The 23,829-nt window shown below is 42.2% G+C and overlaps 1 protein-coding gene across 1 annotated transcript in view; it reads right to left on the minus strand.

The window, feature by feature from the left end:
• LOC115459597 (lectin-like) overlaps positions 1 to 23,829 on the minus strand; it is a 48,011-nt gene that overhangs the window by 18,395 nt on the left and 5,787 nt on the right. The window contains exons 2-4 of the mRNA XM_030189404.1: positions 14,902 to 14,952; positions 5,892 to 6,010; positions 4,254 to 4,395 (exon numbers count right to left, since the gene is read on the minus strand). Coding sequence (XP_030045264.1) covers positions 4,254 to 4,395; positions 5,892 to 6,010; positions 14,902 to 14,950 — 310 coding nt within the window. The 5' untranslated portion in view covers positions 14,951 to 14,952. The remainder of the gene's footprint in view (positions 1 to 4,253; positions 4,396 to 5,891; positions 6,011 to 14,901; positions 14,953 to 23,829) is intronic.

Below are 23,829 nucleotides of genomic sequence, written 5' to 3' on the forward strand. Positions count from 1 at the left end.
TGATGTCACATGCTCCTCTCTCAGACCCTCATCTAATGATAGCCATGCATTTGGAATAGTTAATTAGGGCAGTTATGCACGCTTCAAATTTTGAAGACACCAATCTCCATTTTGAAATTAATTTTCCCCGTAGGTTTCAATGGGAAAAGTACATTTTCAAATATTTATATATGAAAACAAAAAGCAAACGTCACCAAAATTCCCCTTGCTGTACTAGCACAACCTATACCAATATTCCAGTGTTTTTTAAATTTAACAATACGAATTTTCTAAGATGCCACACATTTTTCTCAATAAAAGAACTTTAAAATACCTCAAAATCCACAAATTAACATGTAAACCATTTAATTAATTTATCCACTCATGGCCCCAATTAACGAAAACTGAAATCACATGTTCCCCAGAGAGCAGGCCCTCTTCACCCAAAATTCCCATATTTAGCCATAAAACAACAGCATCCAAAGTTCAAATGTACCTAACTCACCTCTATGGAACCCCCCAAACCCCCAAAGACCCCACCCAAATAAATTTTAAAATGGCTTTTGGAGCCCAAGTTCCACAACATTAAAAAACACCCTTTAATTTGGGCCCCCAAAACCTGCACCTGGCCCTTCTAAACTTCAGATCCCCTCTGAATTACTTCCAACACCAGCGGTAAAAAATTGCAACACAAAAATTGAGGCCCCAGCTTCACTTTGGGCCTATTTCCCAGCTCCAGAGAGTATTCTGCTAGACCCAGCACCTAGGCCTCAACTGGGCCATTTTCATGGGCACCCAGACTGGGGAAACCTCATTCTGCTGCCAGGCAGCATCAGGGAAGCTCACCAACAGCTCAGCTCCTGCCCTTGTGATCCCCGGACCACCAGGAAAGGATTCTCATTGGCCACCAATGCTCCCTAAGGACCCCAGAACCCCCACCCAGGGTAAGTTTAACAACTTTAATTTAGGGTGCTGGTTGTGCTAATTATGCTCTGGAGGAAAGGAGAAACAGGAGTGATATGATACAGACGTTCAAATATTTGAAAGGTATTAATCTGCAAACTAACCTTTTCGGAGATGCGAAGGCAGTAGAACGATGAGGACATGAACTGAGATTGAAGGGGGGGCAAGACTCAAGGAAAATGTCAGGAAGTATTTTTTCACGGAGAGAGTAGTGGATGTTTGGAATGCCCTCCCGCGGGAGGTGGTAGAAACGAAAACGGTAATGGAATTCAAACATGCGTGGGATAAACATAAAGGAATCCTGCTCAGAAGGAATGGATCCTAAAGAGCTTAGACGAGATTGGGTGGCAAAGCCGGTGGCGGGAGATGTAGATGGTGCTGGGCAGACTTATACGGTCTGTGCCAGAGCCGGTGATGGGAGGCGGGACTGGTGGTTTGGAGGCGGGGATAGTGCTGGGCAGACTTATACGGTCTGTGCCAGAACCGGTGGTGGGAGGTGGGGCTGGTGGTTGGGAGGCGGGGATAGTGCTGGGCAGACTTATATGGTCTGTGCCCTGAAAAGGACAGGTACAAATCAAGGTAAGGTATACTCAAAAAGTAGCACATGTGAGTTTATCTTGTTGGGCAGACTGGATGGACCGTGCAGGTCTTTTTCTGCCGTCATCTACTATGTTACTATATGTTACTATGATGCTGATTATGATTTATTATGCTGATGCTGCTGATGCTAATTATGCTTATGATGATTATGCTACTTATTATGATGATTATGATTACGATGATTACAATATTAATTTTCATATTGACTTATTTATATTCATATCATCCTTCATATTAATATTCAGCTATTTTGGGGCTACTTCAGGCTACTTTGGTCTGGAAAATTTTCTTTTTCGCCATCTGGCAACAATCGGTAAGTGATGTATCCACATTAGGGCTGTGGCCATGATACTGGACTCCTCTCAAGTGGCAGTAACTGCAGCCACACTATCGTCATGACAGCTAGTACATGGTAATGATCTGTGCACGAGCTGTCACACAGCGGTCATTCCTCCAACCGTCCATGTCAGGCCCACGCATCACCTCTAGCCACATTAAGCAGCTAGCATGGGATTTGTGTTGATGTTTTTTAACACGGTAGATTTTAGTGCATGTGTTTGCTAAGGTCTAATGTTGTAGTAAAACCCACATTAGCTGCTTAATGCAGCTTAGTAAAACGGTCTTAAGTTTTGCCACTAACACACAGTAACTACAAATTTGTTGCACTTTAGTAAGAGGGTCCCTTATTGTTTAAAAAATAAAATTATATTCTCGCTATTTCTATTAGGAATTTGAAAAAATTCAAAAATCTGCTTAATAAATTCCCCTTCTCTGATTGCAATTCTCTGCAAGCATTTTTTAAAATATAGACTCTCACTAATGTATTCTTTGGAGCCTGGTGGAGGTTAGGGTTACAATAATTATTTAATATGTGATGACCAAATCAAAAATAAAACATGATTGTGTGTACATAATTAACCATGGTTACTTGATTCAAATTCATATTAAATCAATTCTTATATACTGCTAATATCCCCCTTCTAGGGTCCAGTGTGGTTTACATTCTAGGTGGGACAAAATAGAGACCGTCAGAGTGTATGCATGACAAAGAACATCTTAGGATAGTCTATGGATGGTTAGAGGAAACAGAAGTCGATATGGATAACTATGAACATGGTCACTGGGAAGAGAAAGGTTTTTAGCGCTCCTCCTGAAGTTAAGTTAGCTATTGACTGTTCTAATAGTAATAGGTAAAGAGTTCCATAATGTAACTCCTAGTACAGGGACTAAAAAGTCAAAGATCTTCCAATATAGAAACATAGAAACATGACAGCAGATAAAGGCCATATGGCCCATCCAGTCTGCCCATCCTCTGTAACCCTAACTCTCCCTTTTCCTAAGCAATCTCACATGCTTATCCCATGCCTTTTTAAATTCTGGAACAGTCCTCGACTCCACCACCTCCACCAGGAGGCCATTCCATGCCTCACCACCCTTTTCTGTGAAATGATACTTTCTTAGATTACTCCTAAGCCTATTCCCTCTTAACTTCATTGTATGCCCCTTCGTTCCAGAGCTCTCCTTCAGTGAAAGAGGCTCACTTCTTGTACCTAAATGCCCTGGAGATATTTAAACGCCTCTATCATGTCTCCTCTCTCCATCCTCTCTTCCAGCGCATACATACTGAGGTTCATAAGAATTTCCCTTATATTTATGTATATATTTATATATATCAAATTCCCTTATGAAACGGTGGTGCTAGCATCAGTTCTTTTAGTCTGTTAGACTGGACCAAAACATAGTGAAGAAACCCTAGTCAGCAATTCAAATGCAAAAACTAAGCAAGCAGCTTTAAACCTAATTCTTTCTGATATAGGACGCCAGGACAATTTGATGAGTCCATGATACTGTCCACTGTTGAACTAACAGTGAAAAGGCTTTTTGGTTAAAGAATCATCTGACTAGATATAGCTGTCTCATTCTGAACAAAGTTTCCTTTCATCGCTGGTTGACATGGGAAGAAAAGGTGAGGGAGGAGTCAAGCAAGACCCCTAGCACTCTGGTTTCAGACTTCGACTACAAAGATTTGACCGTCAGAAAGAGTTATTGAAGTTGAGAACGAAACTCCTTGATTCCTGAACCACAGGATCTTGTTTTTCTGCGCATTCAATTTCAGTTATTGGTCAGGGCCCAAGTGCTAACCGCATTTATGCCAATTATTACGGTTTGAATAGGATCTTTATTCAATAGTGGTTACTGGTAAGAACAGCAGGATGTCGTTCGCATAGGATAGTAGTAGCTCACTTAGTCCCAGGTATATTGAGCCAAGACGAGGACATGAAGCAATTGAATAGGATAGGGGTGAGCGGGGATCCCTGCCATTTGCATGCCCAGTCTCCCAGTCTCATAAGGTCCTCTTGCAATGTTTCACATCCTAATGCAATTTAACAACTTTGAATAAATTTGTATCATCAACAAATTAGGGACCAGTTGCTAAGTCACATTAGAGGCACTAAACAGCACGTGCTATATGTGTGGTGGCCATAGCATTCCTAGGGGACCCTACACAGGTAGTGCACGCTAAAAATGCTAGCGCACCTTAGTAAACAAGACCTTGATTACCTTATATTTATTTCCTTCTCTAGGTCATTTATAAATATTGTTAAAAAGCAGCAGTCCCAAACATTTACAATATTTGGGCTTCTATTGCTCATTATAATTTATTATGCACTTGCTATGATGTGTCCACAAATACATAGGCAAGATTATACCTTTGAAAGTATCATGTCCTCCAATCCAGTAGGCTTGTCCAGTTCCATGATTGTGTATTTTCCCCATTAAAACATAAATAAAGTCATTTTCCTCTACAGAATGAATGGAGGCCAGATGAGAATTTAGTGATTGGCATTTGGTCTAAGACAAACAAGAAGAAAGTTTATATTAGTATTAGATCTACCTATGCATTGAAGGGTTTTTCTTGATTACTGTGAGAATGTGAGAAAAACATAGCAAATGCATGAGCTAAAGACAGACAATAGACAATAACTAATTTGATGTAGTAGAAACCAAACCCTACTGGTTTCATCCATTGTTATTGAATAACAATATTCATTGATATCTCTGCCAACTTTCATAGTGAAATACTTTGGATAATTTAAAAGAAAACTAAGGTTGACTCAAAATAAATGTGAATAAATTAAAAAATCATACAACCAAATCTTCTTGTCCTCTGTGTGTCAACAAACAGAACGGGCGGAATTCCATAAATGACACTCACAGTTAGGCGCGAGCACTTATGCCTGCTGAAACCTGGTTTAAATGCTGAAGTGCAACTAATGGCAGTTCGGTGTTGTCACTAAATGTCTAGCCACCCACCTGGACTACCCCGCGGCCACTTAGAAGGTCTATTCCCAGCACAGCTGAGATCCGCCTACACCTACCACTTGTGCTTTACACTAGCGCCCTCCTCCTACCGACTGGGTCTCAACCGCCTCTGGGTGAGTCTACCACTCTCTAATTATCCCTAGTGATTTCTAGGTTATTGGGGCCATACTCCCAGTGTTCCCACAGTTCCTAGAAAGCACTCACGGACTCAAGACACAACCATCAGGATTCTTAATCAGTCCAGAGAAGCAGAGGCAATAAACTGCAAATGTTTATTGTCATGAAAAAATTAGAACAATGAACAGAAAAGGTACAATCAGCAAACAGTAACAGATAACTGAAATATGGATCAATTATAAAACTAACTAAACATTTGTTTACTATCTAAATAGTACTTGGTCAGTTCAGGACATATAGCTGTTTACAGGTTATCAAATATAACTGTTCACAGGGCCTCAGCAAAGAGACCCTTCTGTCTTTTCTCCCTGGCTAAGACTGGAGAAAAAGCCTAGATGAATTTTGAGCTCCTGGGCCAATGAGAGCCCAGAACAACAAGTTTTAAAAATACCTGGCCACATCACTGCAGGTTACCTCTTATCTGTGATAACTAAACAAGGAACAGTCAGTTCTCTGTAACAGCTTTAAACATAAATATGCACCACCTGCTGGCAAAACTACAGAAATACACTTCAAGAAATAATACAGTTTTACAGGCTTAAAAATCCACTGTTTTGTCACGGTGCATAAATGACTGTTCTATAACATTGCACCTAATTTCTATGAACACACCTGACTCGACCATGCCCTTTCTATGGCCATACCCCCTTTTGATTTGTGCACTATAAAATTTAGGCATACATTTTATAGAATACAGAGCAGGGCAGATCCATGCATAAACCCAAATGAGTGCCAATTAATACCAGTTATTATTAACATCTCATTAACTAATTAGTTTATGTGCAGATCTGGGATCCTTGCCCAAATTTGGGTGACCTATATAGAATCCAGCGGAATGTGTTTCTTACCTCTGCATTAGCCCAAGACAAGCGAGTTGTAAAATTTGCATAGCAGGCATCTTTATACTGCACCCAACCACTGGCACAGAATCCCTGAGCACACAGACAGTTTTCGCTGGTACAGTTACCTATTATTAATAATAATGATATTAATATAATAATTTATATTTTGTATGCTATCTGTGTTTCCTAGCAGCTCATTATGAGTTAACAGACTGCATGAAACTATAGAACAGGGAGAAGAGGATGAAATAATGATATTAGAACCACAACTCATATGATCATATATAGTTGGAGCGGCAGACTAAAAATCAGGAACATGAGCGGACAAATCCTGCTTCTCCTACTGACACTTCTTAAGACATTGGACAAGTTATTTCGACCTGCATTGCCTCAGGTACAACCTAAAATGTAAGTCCAGTAACAGGGAAACAACTTGTGCACCTGCGTATATCTCACCTTAATCTCAGATTTAGAAAAAAAAGTTGAGTAATAAAATCTCAAATCCGAATCTGTACCAAATTACATAGAAATATACTGGTCAATATTCAGCTGGTGGCAGTCAATGATTTTTTTTAATCAATGACCGTTACCGGATATTCAATACTGGGCCATGTCCACCCCTTTAGAGGTTTGCTAAAAAAAAGTCCAGGACTCTCCTCGGGGTAGTTGAGGCTTTTTCTTTAAATTTCAGCAAGTCCCCATCTACTTTCCATTTACATAACGCATAGAGCAAATTGACTTTCTTTTTTGATATTGTCATGTATAAAAGAAGCCATTCACATGTGTCTATTAGCATACATGCAAAAGTATCTGTTGTAGAACAGGTGCTACTATTAAGTGTATGCCCAAGGCATGTATAGATTTTAAGAGATCATGTTCTGAGCATGGATTGGTCAGACCTTCAAAGTGTGCATGTATTCCATATTTTGCAATAGCAATAGACACATTCATCAAAAAACTGTACCTACTTCGTTTGGACCTGATCTTGGGAGGAGAGCTGAAGAAGGGATTTGTGCTTACCCTTCAGGAGTTCCAAGTTTATTAATATTTGATATACTGTCTAGGGGAACATTTCATCAAGGCACTTTACAACATCCAAAATCACACCATTATAGTAAAAAGAAATTGAACTAGAAAAATGGCAGGAAAGGGAAAGCAGAGGCTACCCAGAGAAGAGGGTACAAGTAGTAATAGGAATCAAAGGAGGTAAGGAAGGAGAGACACCAGTATGGAGTCCCATCTAAGCCAGCGGTCAACGAAGCATGGCCAGAGCCAAAAGCAATGGCAAATAGAAGAGCATTAAGTTGGGCCTTAAAGGCAGGGAGAGAGGATTCTAATCACAAAGACTGGGGGAGTGCATTCCAAACAGTGGGCTCCATTACACTAAATATTCAAGAACGGATAGATAAGAGATGAAAGAGCGAAGGGTGGGGACCTGTAACAAAAAATGTTGTGAGAAGCAGTGAGGCCAAGCAGGGCAGTAGGAGGTCAGATGGTGGGATAGATAAGAGGATTGGTGGGATTGTAGAGTCTTATGGACTAGGAGAAATAGGGCCACCAAGGGCAAAGGAATTCAAGCGGGCAAATAGAACACCAGTACGTTTTCCATAATTGAAAATGGCCTCAAAATGCCAAAAAGGTTGAGCTGCTCTCTAACTTGTTTTTTTTTTTTAATAAAATGACTCATTTGCACATGTTACCAAATATGTATATGTGTTCCATGCCCTTATATGTATTTCATACAAGGATCCATATTCAGTAAGCTTTTTCTAAAGTACAGTGCATATTCTTTCCAGGCCTAGATAAGCTAGAGAAAGTTTGTCTTTTAATATGTTGCTATCTTTGCTGATCAACCATCTGGCATATCCAACAGACCTTCTCGGTGATGTCACATGACTTCTCTTTTCATTTTCAGAATCCAGGACCCTACGTTTACCGCGGTTGTGAGCTTTTACTGCTTTTGTTTCTGCATTGTTTGATTTCTCTTTCCATTTTCCAACCTGGGACCCTACTTTTGCTATTGTTGTGAGCTGGAATCCTGCTTTTACTGCGCTTGTTTCTGCATTGTTTGAGGGGTTACAATGTTTTCCATAGTTTCCAACCTTTCATTTAGCCAACAATAGGTCAGTCCTGTTTAGATCAGATAATTAAGTCTTTACTGTATTTAGAGGAGGTTAGGGTTAAATGGCCATTTTTCTCAATAGAGGATGATGAATAGTGGAGTGCCACAGGGATCTGTACTGGGACCGGATGATCTGGAAATTGGAATTACAAGTGAGGTGATTAAATTTACAGATGACACAAAACGATTCAAAATTGTCAAAATACATGCGGACTGTGAAAAATTGCAGAAAGACCTTAGGAAATTGGAAGACTGGGCATCCAAATGGCAGATAAAATTTAACGTGGACAAATGCAAAGTGATGTACATTGGGAAGAATAATCCAAATGATAATTACCTGATGATAGGGAATGTTTTTATTGGAGAAACTTAGAATCATTTATAACAAACCTACTTTTATACAAATGTTCAAAAAGAAAACGAAAACCACTAAAATAACAAAAACATATCTAATCAAGTTTCAACCGTACATGCTTCCACTACCCTTCCCACCTTGCCCTCCCAAACCTCTCCTGCTCCAAATGTGCCAGGAAAAAAACCTCCCGCAGCACGTCCCCCACCATTGTGTCCACTGACAGTAAACTTTTCTGTAATGTCGATTGGCATCTGGCCATCCACAAGAAGTATTTCAAAATAGCAGTGATCACAATGTCCCAGTATGCTGGTACAGTCCTGGTCGATAACAATCATACACCCATTCTGCATTACCAATGCCCTCCAACCCCCTGCCCACACCCTGCTAGGGTCTGGAATTTTCTTCAATGGGACCCTAACGTCTGCATACCTGCCTAACCAATACATCAGTTCTGCACCTTGGATTTGACTCATTCCTTACTAGAAGTGTGACCTCCACTAGTTCTGGTGTGCTTATTGGTACTACCCTAAAACCCTTCCACTCCCCCTTGTTCCTTACCCCCTCGTATTTCTCCCAAAAGACTTCCATGCCACGCTGCGTCAAAAAACTGATATCATATTCAGGTACATTGACCGGGTGTATGCATGCAAAGAGGTCTTCTGGGAGAAAGCCAAGGCTCAAAACCAACCTCAAAACCCTCTCCCTCCCTGGCATCGCACCCTCCCCCACCCACCTTAACTGTACCACATTCCGACATCTAACTGAAGAGCCTCCCCAATTCTCCTGGGAACCTCGTCCCCCCAACCCCCCTTATTTCCCCCTCCCATCACCTCTGCAAAAGACAATCCCTCCCTCCTTCCCCAACCTGACCCACTCCCTTGCTTCCCCTTTTGCCTCCCCTCTTCCTTTCTGCCTTCCCCCTCTCCCCTTCCCCTCCCTCCTTCTCCTTCACACAAAAACGTTGACACATGTTGTCCTTCACATAATATTTGCATCACCCTACCACCCCTCATGCTGTTGTTGCCACCCTCCCTCCCTCCCCTCCTCCCCCACCCGATGCCCCTCAGTCACAGTTCTGTATACCTCCATTCCTGTAGAACCCCTGGTTTCTGTCCTCTTCTGATCTGATGTTTCACCATCTGTTGTCCTCCATTCTACCGCACTTACTTGGGATTTCACGGTTCTCTGCTCCAAAGTACCTTCAACCCAGCATTCCACAGCACTGACGACTGTCTCCTCCCTTTTTTCCTGGTATCTCCTCCATTCCTACAGTCCCCCTGATTTCTGTCCTCTTTTGATCTGATGTTTCACCAGCTGTTGCCCTCCATTCCACTGACTTACTTGGGATTTCTCAGTTCTCTGTTCCAAAACACAGCATTCCACAGCACTGATGACTATCTCCTCCCTTTTTCCTGGTTTCTCCTGCTTGGCCCAATCCATTCCTGTATCCAGGTGAAGTATACACTCCTCCACCATGTTGTTCTGCTCCTGGACTCTTGCCACACTCCTCATTCTTCCACAATCAGGATCTGATGTACCTTTCCCCGCATTTCTCCACTTCGGATTGAATTCCTCTGTATTGGTTTTCTCTTGATCACCAGCAAGCATGCCTGCTGCTACTTCTGTCCTCTGCGATGGGTCTCCTCTCACTTCTCCTCCTGCTGTCGTCTGACCTGCACCTGTCCGGAAAAGACTGCTGGTCTCTACCTCCTCTGCATACTGCAAGGATAAGGGTTCCAATTCCCTTACAGAAGCACTGTAAACTTTCACTTTCACAGATTGGGGATTCCTTTATTTGATGCCACTGCAGCTGACAATATGTCCCTCTGGCTCCAACTGCTCTGCTTCATTCTCATCCAGCCCGGCAAGCAGAGAAACCCCACTGCTCAACCAAACTTCTTCTTGCTGGGAAACACCGCTCTCCTCCGCCATTTTTTCTCCAACGTTTTCTCCAGCTACATTCAAAACACTTGACAGACACTGTGCTTGCTTCATCTTTTCCTCTGTCAAATCAGTCGATTCAGTACCTTTTCCTTGCCTGGATTCCTCCTTCCAAGCTTCCTCCAGACCTTTTAGACCATCCAACAAAGATTCTCTACTGCTCAAAGATTCCACAGTTTCTAGTGCCTACTTGTGGGCACCTCCACTTCCATTGCCCTCTGATTCTCCTCTTTTTCTTGCAAAACAATTTCTGTTTTTTTATGGGTACAAGTCTCTTAAAGCTATTTTCCTTCTTTTGTTTTACAGCCAATCAGCTGGAAATCTGACTGGTCTGTTTCTCCACAGACTGCCTGTGTGACTTCCATGGTAGATGCAAACTGACTGCTCCCTTCTTTTGCTCCTTTTGAAAACTATTGTTCTTTAGTGCGTTGCTGTTCTACAACCTCTGGCAGCTTTCCCACAGAGCTGCACTCTTTGTCCTGCCTTTGCATTTCTGTTCCTTTCCCCTCTCTCCTTCCTCCTGGAACTTCTGGCTTGCCTTCTCAGTTCTAAAAACCACTGTTCTTTTCTGCATGGCTGCCATTCTGGCTCTATTAATGTACACTTCCCTCAGTGGGTTGCCTGGAGCCTCAGCCATTTCTTGAAACTTTTTCTATGTTTCCAGCAGCTTTTCCTGCACAGCTCTTTCCTCTTCTTTATATTGTCTCTGGAACTCTTTTGGAACCAATTTTGTCATAGACTCTGCTTTCTTAAGTCTCTTTTTCAAACTTTCCATTGTTTTTTCTAAACTCATTAGTCTTCTGACTCTTTCTACAACAGCTTTCTCTCCATCTTTGGGCCATATATGTCTTCAGATTCAGTATCAGAATCCCCACTAGACTCCTCCATTATTCTTACTTCTCTAGTGGGATCCTCTTTTTCCCCACTTCCTCCAAACAGGATCCTTCTGCCTTTCTCCACAAAGCTCCCCCATTCTTCCCGCTGCCCTGACAGCACTTGTGTCATGGTTTGCTGTTGCAGACTTACTTGCAAGCCCCGCTGTTGCAACTCCAGGGCCTTCTGGAGCTGTGCTTGGGTCCTCTGAGGTTTTTCTTGGACTTGTTCCTGAATCTTCTGGGCTTACTTTGGGCTTTTAGATCCTGTTCTTCCTTCCCCAGGCCTCTCTCTTTCAAGCCAGAGGTGCCTGGGACCTCCAGCCTCTCATCCTGGGGTTCTTTTCTAGGCCTACCAGGCCTTGCAGCCAGGGACTTGCCAGTTCTTTTCCCCCCAGGACCCATCCTCTCCCCCATTTGGGAGTCAGGCTGAGCTTCCCTCTCCTCCGCCTCCACTCTCAGAGCCTACAAACAGAACTCCTCCCTCCTCAACTTCTCAGCTCAGACTGACTGCAAGAGCCTCAGCATGAGGCACCCCCTAGGGTCCACCTTAGGAGTCAGCACCCAAGAAAAAGATCTATATGTCATTGTAGACAATACCCTGAAATCTCAGTGTGAAGTGGCAGGCAAAATCAGAATGCTAGGAAATTATTAGGAAAGGGATACAAAATAAGACCAACAATATTATAATGCCACTGTATCGCTCCATGATGCAACCTCAGTTTGAGTATTGTGTTCAGTTCTGGTCGCCTGATCTCAAAAAAGATATAGTGGAATAAGAAAAGGTTCCAAGAAGAGCGATCAAAATGATAAAGGCTAAAGAGGTTAGGGCTCTTCAGCTTGGAAAGGAGATGGCTGAGGGGGATATGATTGAGGTCTACCAAATCCTGAGTGGTATAGAATGGCTAAAAGTGAATCGATTTTTCACTCTTTCAAAAGGTAAAAAGACCAAGGGACACTCAATAAAATTACATGGAAATACTTTTAAAATAAATAGGAGGAAATATTTTTTTATTTCAAAGAATAGTTAAGCTCTGGAACTCACCAGAGGATGCGGTAACAGCGGTTAGCGTATTTGACTTTCAAAACGATTTGTACAAGTTCCTGGAAGAAAAGTCCATAATCTGTTATTGAGATGGATATGGAGGAAGCCATTGCTTGTCCTGGGATTGGTAGAATAGGATATTGCTACTATTTGGGTTTCTGCCAGGTACTTGTGACCTGGATTGGCTACTGTTGGAAGCAAGATACTGTGCTAGATGGACCAGCAGTCTGACCCAGTATAGCTATTTTTATGATTTTAAGAAAGGAGGGAAAATAAATTGTGATATGAACATCTTCTGAAAAGTTCCAGTAAATAACACAGTAATACAGTAAATGACGGCAGATATAGATCTGGACGGTCCATCCAGTCTGCTCAATAAGGTGCCAACATAATACCTCAACCAAGTAGCATTTTGTATGTGTTTATGTTTTCATGTTTTATTAACATTTGATAACTCGCTGAACTTTTATCAGATCTCAGTGGTTTACAATTCTAATATAGAATGTGAAGCCCCATGACAACATCATCATATGAAGCTGGTAGGCTAAGGCTCTAAGGCAATGTAAAAAAAAATGTGGTAGAAATCAGAACAATGGCAGAAACCAAAAATGCTTGTGTTAAATGGACCTTAGTGGCATGATAAGGAAAGGAAATGAGATCAGATATTGTGTAGAATCAACAGAGATGGGTCTAATAGTCCTTATCTACTGTCATGATCTATTCTATATTTATTAATTTAGTTAAGGTATTTTATAAAACCACTAATCCAGCCTTAGCTAATAATGGCTTGGAATACCACATATACCCCTTTGAAAGAGTGCTTTTCAGGATGTATAATATGCTTTAAATGCAAGAAAAGCTTTGTTAAATTACCTCCCTTTAGTTAGCTGGATTAACATTAATCCTAGTGATTGAGGTGTATAAACTTTTAGAATGACCCAAGGGAGATGAATAGAGGGAGAAAAGCTGACAAGAAAGTCAGAGAAATGCTACCAAAGGGTACTTGAATTCTAAAGACTCATAAGTCACAGATCTAACCATTGTTTATTTATTGTATTTAATCACTGGAATAGCTATCAGTACAGTACAGCTTAAAAAAAACATACCTTATGCAGGGAATAATGTATTATTGAAAAATGAATTGTGCTGGATTAGGATTTCATTACTTTCAAAATCCATTGCTAAAGGTGAGTTAAAATTCAGTTAGTTTCTATCTCAGAGTGTTTATAATCTACAATATGTTGGTTTCCTGGGGCAGCAAATGGTAAAACGAATGACCAATGTCACAAAGAGCCTCAGGATTTGAACCCTGGCTTCCCTCGAGCCCTGTTTGCCGAGGAGCTCTAGCATTTTAGCACACACTAAAAAGAGCACGCTAACCGTGTAGATGCTAATAATATTCCTATGGGCATCTAGATGGTTAGAGCGCACTAATTTTTAGTGCGCACTAAAAACGCTAGTGCGCCTTTGTAAACAGGGCCCCTAGTGTTCAACATACTGCTCTGCCTTCTGGACAATATGTATGTAAGGTTGATCGTGAGCCCTTGGGCCTAGGCCGAGGCCTTTTGCACACCAAGCTCATGCTAAGCCCAGCACACTCAGGGAGACCAGTGAGCACCTCCAGAAAGGAAAATAGACCACTCATACGGGCCACAAGGCCGAACTGGAACCCACACATACAGAGTCCAAGCGTACAGGTCGCAAGGCCAAACTGGAACCCAGTCACACACAAGGGAAGGGAAAAGAACAGAGAAAAGTCCCGGAAGGGACTGGCACTCGGGCCATGCACACAGCACCACACACACAGACACCACCGAAAGGTCACCAGACCAAACACACAGATACAGACAATAATCAGAATAAGGGAACTCATGCAGAGAGGCAACCCAAGCAGTGCCACACAGCTAAACGAAGGAGTGACCTACACAGGATCCAAACAAGAGCTACAGCAAGAATAGGGAAAAGGGAAACCACACAAAAGACAATGAAAGCAACACAGCTAGATAAGGAGCAATCTGCAAACAGCAGGTAAGGGTAAGGCAGACTACAGAGAGAGACTGCTTCTAGTATACAGCTCAGATGAGGAGCAGTGCTCACAAGAACCAAGCAACAGATACAGCAGGTAAAGGGTTTAAGCAGACTACAGAGAGAGACTGCTTCTAGGTACACAGGTCAGACAAGGAGCAGTGCTCACAAGAACCAAACAACAGATACAACAGATAAAGGGTTAATAGGGAAATCCAGACAAAGGAAGTAAGCTCTTACCACGGACTCAGCCAGCACACACAGCAGGGAAGTAAAGGCAAGGAACACAGTGAAGCAACGGACACCGAGAAGCTGAACACAGCTGCACATCAACTAAGTAATCAGAGAAAAATCTGGCTGCTACAGACTCACAGAACAAACACAAAGGGAAAAATGGCAACCAAACAACAAAGAAAATTCACCCTGTGCCACAGACACAGACTAAGGACAAACAAGGTAAGTTCACAGCTGAAAGAGATAATGCTAGAGCATCCTATGCAGGCAGAGGTATGTTTAAATAGGGTCTGGAATCTGACGTCAGCTGCCTCAGACGTCAGCCCAATCCCTGACATGGCCAATCAGGAGCAAGACCAAGTCACTACCCTGCCTGTCCCAGTAGGATCATAACATGTACTTGTGGTGCAGGACAGCCTTACCTCCAACAATGAAGAGAACCAGAAGATACAGCAACGTAGGGAAGTTCATTTCTAAAGAGAGAAAAAGAGGATTAGCAGGTCAGCTATAGTATTGTATAGATGAAGAGAACCAATACTCTGTATGAGAGAAGCAATATCTCCTACTTCACCCATAAAGACTGAAAAATGTGGTCTGAAGGGAAAGGCCAATTCGGCTATCATAATTCATGAAGCAAGGTTTGCTATTTAGAGTGACAGTGCTTTAAATTGTGTTTTCATTTGTTCAATTAAGCCCTCTGTGAAGAAACAGTGTGTGTTAAGTCTGTACACTGTATTGGACATTTTCCTACCTAAATTAATTCTGAAGAGTATTTCTCTAGTTTGGCCAGCAGATGGTGCATGTTTATGCTTAAAGCTGTTACAGAGGACTGACTTCTCTTTCTTTTAGTTGGCACAGAGATAATATTTATTTATTTATTTATTTATTTGTAGCATTTGTATCCCACATTTTCCCACCTATTTGCAGGCTCAATGTGGCTTACATTTGCTGTAATGGCGATTGCCATTTCCGGGTAATAGAATTGCAAATTGTGTTGCGTTAAGGTGCATACATACATGGTAACATACATGAAACATAACATATATGGAGCAGATCATGGTATATATACATGGTATACATACATGGTGGAGAAGAGTCCATTATGGCATTGCATGAAGGTTCCTGAGTAATAAATTGGATTATAACCTATGTTGGGTCATCGACTATACAGAGACCCTATTTGACATAAGGTTTACGGTGGTAGTGCTTGTCATGTGATAAGATTTCGGTTTTGTGTAGATCGTGTATAGTGTTGTTGTTTAGTATTTAAATGGATGTTTAAGGTATGACTTCTTAAAAATATCTGTTTTCATTAGCCTTCGGAAGATGGTTAGGTCTTGCGTTGTTTTTATGGCCTTCGGTAATGCATTCCATAGCTCTCCCACCCCTAGCTGTCTGTTCGTCTGTCCAATTTAGATTGTAAGCTCTGTTGAGTAGTGACTGTCTTTTCATGTTAATTTGTGCAGCGCTGCGTAAGTCTAGTAGCGCTATAGAAATGTTTAATAGTAGTAGTAGTAGTAGTAGCTGCGTGCAGATGTATGAAAAGCTGGTCGCGTATGTGGATTTATATTTTAGCCCTTTACAGTTAGGATAGTGGAGATTGAGGAATGTGCGTGATGATCTTTTTGCGTTCCTAATAGGCAAGTCTATAAGGTCTAACATATAGGTTGGGGCTTCTCCGTAAATGATTTTGTGGACCAGGGTGCAAACTTTGAACGCAATTCGTTCTTTTACTGGGAGCCAGTGTAGTTTTTCTCTTAGGGGTTTGACGCTTTCGTATTTCGTTTTCCCAAATATGAGTCTGGCTGCTGTGTTTTGAGCGGTTTGAAGCTTCTTAATGATTTGTTCCTTGCATCCGGCATAGATGGCATTGCAGTAGTCTAGATGGCTTAGCACCATTGATTGTACTAGGCTGCGGAATACTTCCCTCGGGAAGAAAGGTTTGATTCTTTTAAGTTTCCACATTGAGTAGAACATTTTCTTTGCTGTATTTTTCGCATGGTCTTCGAGTGTGAGATTTCGGTCAATTGTGACTCCCAGAATTTTCAGGCTGTCTGAGACCAGAAGGATGTAGTCTGGGGTGTTTATGGTATTGGGTTTGTTTGTGTTGTATTGTGAGGACAGGATGAGACATTGTGTTTTTTCTGTGTTTAGCTTCAGTTGGAATGCGTCCGCCCATGAGTTCATTGTTTGGAGGCTGTGTGCCTGTAGTGATGTAACAATTTTTATTTGAAACTTGACTGTTCTGGGCTCTGATTGGCCTGGAGTTTGACATTTCCCAGCAGATGCTGGCTGTTGCATCAGTTTCAGCCTGGGAGAAGGAGAGAGAGAGAGAGAGAGCTTTCTTTTGCTGAAGCTCTATGAACAGATATATGCCCTGATCTCCCCAGGTACTTTGTAGGAAGTATGCAAGTGTTTAGTTAGTGTTATGATTGATCCTTATTTCAGTTGCCTGTTATTGTTTGCAAATTGCACTATTTTGTTCCACTGTTCAATATTTCTAAAGAGAATAAACATAATTGTTTGTTCGCCTTGATTGTCTGGATTGATAAAGAATCCTGGGGGTTTGTGTGTTGGGTCTGTGAGTGCTTTCTGGGAACTGTGGGACCACTAGGAGTGTGGTTCCAGTAACCTAGAAATCACTGGGGATAATTGGAGAGCGGGAGACTCGCCCAGAGGCGGTTATGACCCAGTCAGTGGGAGGAGTCTGCTGCGCGACTCATCTTCCGCCAAAGTCGCTATGCTCACATTAGCCCACTCCTTAAGTCACTTCACTGGCTCCCTATCTGTTTCTGTATTCAGTTCAAGCTTCTCTTATTGACCTATAAGTGTATTCACTCTGCCGCTCTCCAGTACCTCTCCACTCTCGTCTCTCCCTACGCCTCCCCCCCTCGGGTACTCCGTTCTGTAGATAAATCTCTCTTATCCGTCTCCTTCTCCTCTACTGCTAATTCTAGACTCCATTCTTTAATTTCCCTCTTTTTACTTCATCTGCCTATGGCTTTTCATCTTTTCCTCACTTTTGTTCTCCCCATGCCCCTTCTTCTTATTCTCTAGTTTTTCACTAACTCTATCCTCTCCCCCTTTCCATCCAGCATCTCCCTTCTTTCTCTCCTCCTCTCTCTCTCTGCATCCTTCCATCCAGCGATTCCTCTTTTCCTCCCTAACCTTCCATCCAGCACCTTCCCTCTTTCTCTCCTACTACTACTACTACTACTACTTAACATTTCTAGAGCGCTACTAGGGTTACGCAGCGCTGTACAGTTTAACAAAGAAGGACAGTCTCTGCTCCTACCCTTTCATCCAATGTCATCCCTCTTTCTCTCTCCATCCTTCCACCCATTACCTTCTCCCAATCCTTCTATCCATTGTATCCCTCTCTTTCCATCCATTGTCTCTTCTATCTCCCCTTCCTTCTAGACAGTTCTCTTTCTTGACCCTTTTCCATACAGCATGCCCCCTCTCTCCCCATCCTTCCAGTGTCTTTCCTCTTTCCCTCCTTACCCTTCCATCCAGCGTCTTCCCTCTTTCTGTCCCCTCCTTCCAGTATTTTCCCTCTTTCTCCCTCCTTTTATCCAGCATTTCTCCATCTAACAGCTAGGGTCTCCCCCAGTTTCTCCCCAGCAGCTTCTCTCTCTCTCTTGCCCATGTGCCCTCTTTCTCTCCCCATCTTTCCACTCATCTCACTCTCTCTCTCCCTCTCTCTCTCTGTACCCCTCTTCCATCCAGCATCTTCCCTCGTTCTACCCCTCCTTCTATCATTTTTCCTCTTTCTCTCCCTCCTTTCATCCAGCATTTCTCTTCTTTATCTCTCTATCTGACCAGTCAGGGTCTCCCCCTTTGCTCCCTTTCCTTCTCCCCAGCAGCCTGTCTCTCCCCTGCTCTTTTCCATGTCCCCTCTTTCTCTCCCTATCTCTCTCCGTGGCTCTCCCCTGCTTTTTTCTATGTCCCCTCTTTCTCTCCCCATCTCTCTCTCTCTCCTCTCTGTCTCTCTCTGTACCCTCCAGCGCCCTCACTCTTCTTTCTTTCTCTACCCTCTGCTTTCTCTGGACACCCTTTTCCCCTTCCCCTACCCTTTCCTGCCATGTTTCCTTTCTCCCTCTAGCCCTCTTTGCAGCAGCAGTGCTGACACAAGAACAAGAAGCACGGGGTTGCAGCAGCCTACAGGTATGCAAAGTTGGCTCTGCTGGTCCTCTGCCCCCAGAATTGGAAATTGACGTCAGCGGGGGCCGAGGATGGGAGAGCTGACAGTGCATGCCTGAAGGCTGCTGCTGCCCCATGCTTGTTTTTGTTCTTATACCAGCTGTGGAGAGAAGCGGTGGCAGTGGCTGTGGCTCAGCGCGGCACTTGTTTTTGTTCCTGCTGCTGCTCAACAGAAGTGGTGGTTGTGGCAGCTGCGGAATTCAGCAGGAGACTTTCCCGCTTTTGCGGGAGTGCAGGAGATGACCCGCCAAAGTGGGAGTCTCCCGTTAAATGTGGGAGATTTGGCAGGTATGCAGTTGGAGAGGAGTGTTCCAGCTGACCAGTGCAAAGAAATGCTGAAAGGGCTCACCGAAGAGGTAGCCAAGAAAGTTAAGTTACTGGAAGCCAAGGATGGAGAGCTGATACAGCAGTAACAAATGATCCAGGAGTTGTAGGACCAAGCTCACCATGGGAGTCCCAGATACCCTAGTGAGTACTACTCTCCAACCCCTGGGTGGGGTGCCCCAGGTAGATAGATAGATAGATAGATAGATAGATAGATAGATAGATAGATAGATAGATAGATAGATAGATAGATAGATAGATAGATAGATAGATAGATAGATAGATAAAGATAGTCACGGGGACTTGTAGTGTCCTTGTTAGTCAGTCCTTATCAGCAGTTTTAGGTTACAGCTTTCTCATTTCTCTTTCAAAAATCCCTGTTGTTACCACAACTGTAGGCACATGGTAGATCAATGGTGACAAAGTTCAGCACTCAAACTTAAACAGAAAACAACTTCCTCCTGCAGTACTCTGCTCCAATTTCTTTCGAACAGGGGCTTCCTCCTCCCCCCTCTTAACCCCTTAAGCATAGGCGGTCGGTGGCCCAACTGGGGAGGCTAAAGGGGGTGGGGTTAGGGGTGGGGCCAGGGGTGGAGCTTAAATCCATAATTGTCTGATAACACACAGAATAAATAAATAAAAATAAAAGTCACAATTAATACCTTTTATTAAATTTAGATATTAGATATGTATCATATGTCAAAGAATAAAGTGGTTGCTCAAAGCATATTCTAAGCACAATCGCTCAACTGCAAAACACTATGCACAACTTTGTGCAAAAACACACTCAGAACCTTACTGTACCATAAATATTACACTGGGCAGAACCTAATACACCAATATACCACCCATACGGAAAATGCAGACTGTCAACAATATGAAACAAGGGACAATTCTCATGTAGAGCCACAAAACACCCTAATTCATGTTTAATGTGGGATAAAATGCCATAAGTCAGTAAATAAATATAAACTTTTAATGTTGAGCACCTGATTCTCAAAGTGGACACATTCCAAACACTATAATGAAAATAAAATGATCTTTCAAATATTTTTAAAACTTATTTTTAGCACTTTTAAAATTTCAGAGGTCAGTGCAACTCTCTTTGGCATGAAGTGCCCATGTGCAGGAATTCAGCCTAGTTAAATATCTCCATGGCAACCCAGGACAAGTCCAGCCAACCACCCCTGCTCTGCTCTCCCAGCAGGTAATCAAATTACAACTGGTTACAAAAGGCTAGAGGCTTTCACTGCAGCCTGCTGCTATTTAAACCCCCCAGAGCAGCAGGACTGCCAGAGAACTACTACTACTACTATTTAGCATTTCTATAGAAACAGCTGATCCATCCTGCTGTGGCTGGAGAGGCATAGCCTCCCCAAGCCTCTTATACCGGGCGCCTATGCCCTTAAGTCCTTTCAGGCTCCTTAGGAGTCTTTGAGAAAAAAAATGTCTTTCAATGCCCCTTTTCCCAAAAGCACAAAGCATTATAGTCACAGTTCACAACAGAAAATACAGCTCTTGGTGCTTCCTAGCTTCAGCCAAGGCTGAGCAGCCTCTTCCCTTTCAGTGTTTGATTCTCACACTGGCCCTCCCACGGCTGCTCTATCAACTTTCAAGGTATTTGGACAAAAACTTTCTTTCCAAAACCAAAAATAGTAAAGAAATGTTTAAACACAGCTCCATAGCTTCTCCTTGGTTGTGGTTCTCCGTTTCTTCAGATTCCCTGAGCCGGTTCCTTCCATCTCCATTGCTGCTGGACTTTCATCTGGCTGGAAGTTTGTTAGCTCAGTCTCCTCCCCTTCCTTCCCAACTCCCTCCCTTCTACTTTCACCCCTCTATTGGGCTGGGAGGCAGGACTTGGTTTCAGAGGTTCGTCCTTCCTATGAAGGGCATTTTTAGGCTTAGGATTACTAACAAGATCTCTTTTCCTGGTTTGTGTGTTGATCCTAGGACTCTGATCAGGGAGGTTACCACTTCCTCACTATATCACTATATCTATATATCTATCTATATATAGATAGATATAGATAGATAAAATGTTTTGCTAAAACTTTGAATGTACCTTGCTCAGGCAGCATATCTGGCCCAGCCGCCCATCCCCCTCCTTCAAACTACTGACAGCCTGAAACAAAAGAACTGTTAAATGGTCAACCAGAGCCTAACAAAAGCAGGCTGGGTGGATACAGGAGAGTTAATTACCACCATTCTTCAAGAACAGGATCTGTATATTGGCAGCAATCAAAGAGGCTGGGTCTAAGAAAAGAAAAACCATCCACCTGAAACTCTCAGACAATGTCCCTCTTAATCTTGTCAAGTATATTCTGGGGTGTGTATCATAGCACTTGGTCAGCAAGGAAGCATGTGACCAGCTAAACCAGCTTTTCTATGCCTTCATCCCCCAAACCAAAAAGAACCAGTTTCAAATATCCTTGAGTTTTGACTGATATTTTTCTTATTTGGAAGAGAGGTCAGACCTTATTGCATGAATTTTTTGATTGGCTAAATGGATGTGACCCTGATATTAAGCTGTCTATGGAACAGGGTAGTTCCAAAATTCACTTTTTGGATATTTGGATCTCTTTCCAAGCTGGGTCTTTCCTTACCTCCCTGTATCGTAAGCGGTTTACTATTCTGGAGGTGTTGTCTTTGCCTCATGGGGGCAATGCCTCAGTGTGTTTTCTATAGAAAGAAGAAAGATATATTTTTTAATGGGGTACTGTTGGATTGGGTGGGCTGAATAGAGAGGTGGAATAGGCCAATTTATTTTGCTTTTTTTTTTAATTGCACTGATTGGTCTGTTTAATCTTTGTTGTCATATGAATTGCTTAATACCAGATCAAGCCTGGGCGTTTTTTATCAGTTGATCTGGTTGAAGTCGGGTACAGTTTTCTAGCCTGGTAGCTCTATTATTTCTTTATTTCTTTATTTGGGTATTTTATATATATATATTGATATGAGGGGGTCTATATATATATATATATATATATATATATATATATATATATATTATATATATATAATTATTTTTTATTTTGTGCCAATAACAATTGTTTTACTTTTTCGTTTGGATTATTATACCCCCCCTCCCCCCTGAAGAAACCAAATCCTGGATCCTGGTTGGGCATGTAATTTACACTTGGACACCCTTCATTGTGCCTCCTTCATAGAGCCTATTACATGTTTGGAGTACATTTGCCAAGCTAAAGGTCCTGTTTACTAAGTCACGCTAGAGGCACGCTAACGTTTTTAATGCATGCTAACCATATAGGAATACTATGGGCTCCTACACGGCGTTTGCTAAAAATACTAGCGCACCTTAGTAAACAGGGCCCTAAGTATTTTTGACTTCTAATGTTATTGGACTGTGCTGAATTGCAAGATTTATGAGGCTTCTAAGAATTACCTTGGAAGGTATGATGATTGAGGTAAGGGTGCCTAAACATGTTTGCTGTATGCACTTTGGGACATTGTATTATTTCTGAGCAGTCTTCACAAATACACATTTTACGTTTTGGACAGTTTTAGTGACTGAGTTACATATTGTCTGTCTAAGCATATTTATTGAAGATTCTTATCTTCCATCTTTATTGAGTGATTAGAATATGTCAGCTTTTGAAATTAATAGTTGCTATTTTTGCTCTATACAGGGGGTATAAAATATAACGGGGATGGAACTCCTCCCATATAAGGAAAAACTAAACAGGTTAGGGCTCTTCAGCTTGGAAAAGAGATGGATGAGGGGAGAGATATGATTGAGGTCTACAAAATCCTGAGTGGTGTAGAAGTAAATAGATATTTTACTTTTTCCAAAAATACAAAGACTAGGGGACACTCGATGAAGTTACATGGAAATACTGTTAAAACAAATAGGAGGAAATATTTTTTCACTCAACGAATAGTTAACCTCTGGAACTCTTGCCAGAGGATGTGGTAACAGTGGTTAGTGTATCTGGGTTTAAAAAAAGGTTTGGACAAATTCCTAGAGGAAAAGTGTATAGTCTGCTATTGAGACAGATATGGCAAACAACTGCTTGCCTTGGGATTTGTAGTGTGCCCACGATTTGGGTTTCTGCTAGATACTTGTGACCTGGCTTGGCCACTGTTTGGAAAACAGGATACTGGGCTAGATGGACATTGGTCTGACCCAGTATGGCTACTCTTATGTTCTTATCCATTTAGCAGTGATATTCAACAACTAATCCTTAGATTCTGTATAGGTCATCAAAATTTGTGTGCCCAAATCTGTGGTGCACATAAACTAATTAAAGAGGCATTAACAATCAATAACTGGTGTTAATGCCACTCATTTGAGTTTATGTGAGGATCTTCCCTGGGTCCTATTCTATAAAGTGTGTGCCTAAATTTTATAGCGTGAAACTCAACAGGGGGTGTGGCCATTGGAAGGACATGGGTGTTCCCAGACATTAGATGCAATGTTATAGAATATGGTCATTACATGTCCAACTGCCATTAGCTGTGCGCCAGCATTTACTCGGGTTTCAGCAGGCATAATTGCAGCAACCAAAGGGGTCCTTTTACTAAGGTGCGTTAATGGAGTTAGCGTGAGCTAAATTATAAGATGCACGTTAATATTCCTATGGGTGTCTTATCATTTAGCGCACACTAAATCTGTTAGTGCACCTTAGTAAAAGAACCCCAAAGTTAGGCGTGAGATCCGCGCTAAACTTTATTATTCCATATAGGGTGCTCTGCGCATAGTGCCCTTTGCAGAATAATAGTTTAGTGCATATCTTCCAGTTATCTAACTTTGGATCAGTGGCGTACCAAGGGGGGGGGGCAGTCCACCCCGGGTGCACACTGCT

This window comes from Microcaecilia unicolor, unplaced genomic scaffold, assembly GCF_901765095.1.
Source record: "Microcaecilia unicolor unplaced genomic scaffold, aMicUni1.1, whole genome shotgun sequence".
NCBI lineage: Eukaryota > Metazoa > Chordata > Amphibia > Gymnophiona > Siphonopidae > Microcaecilia > Microcaecilia unicolor.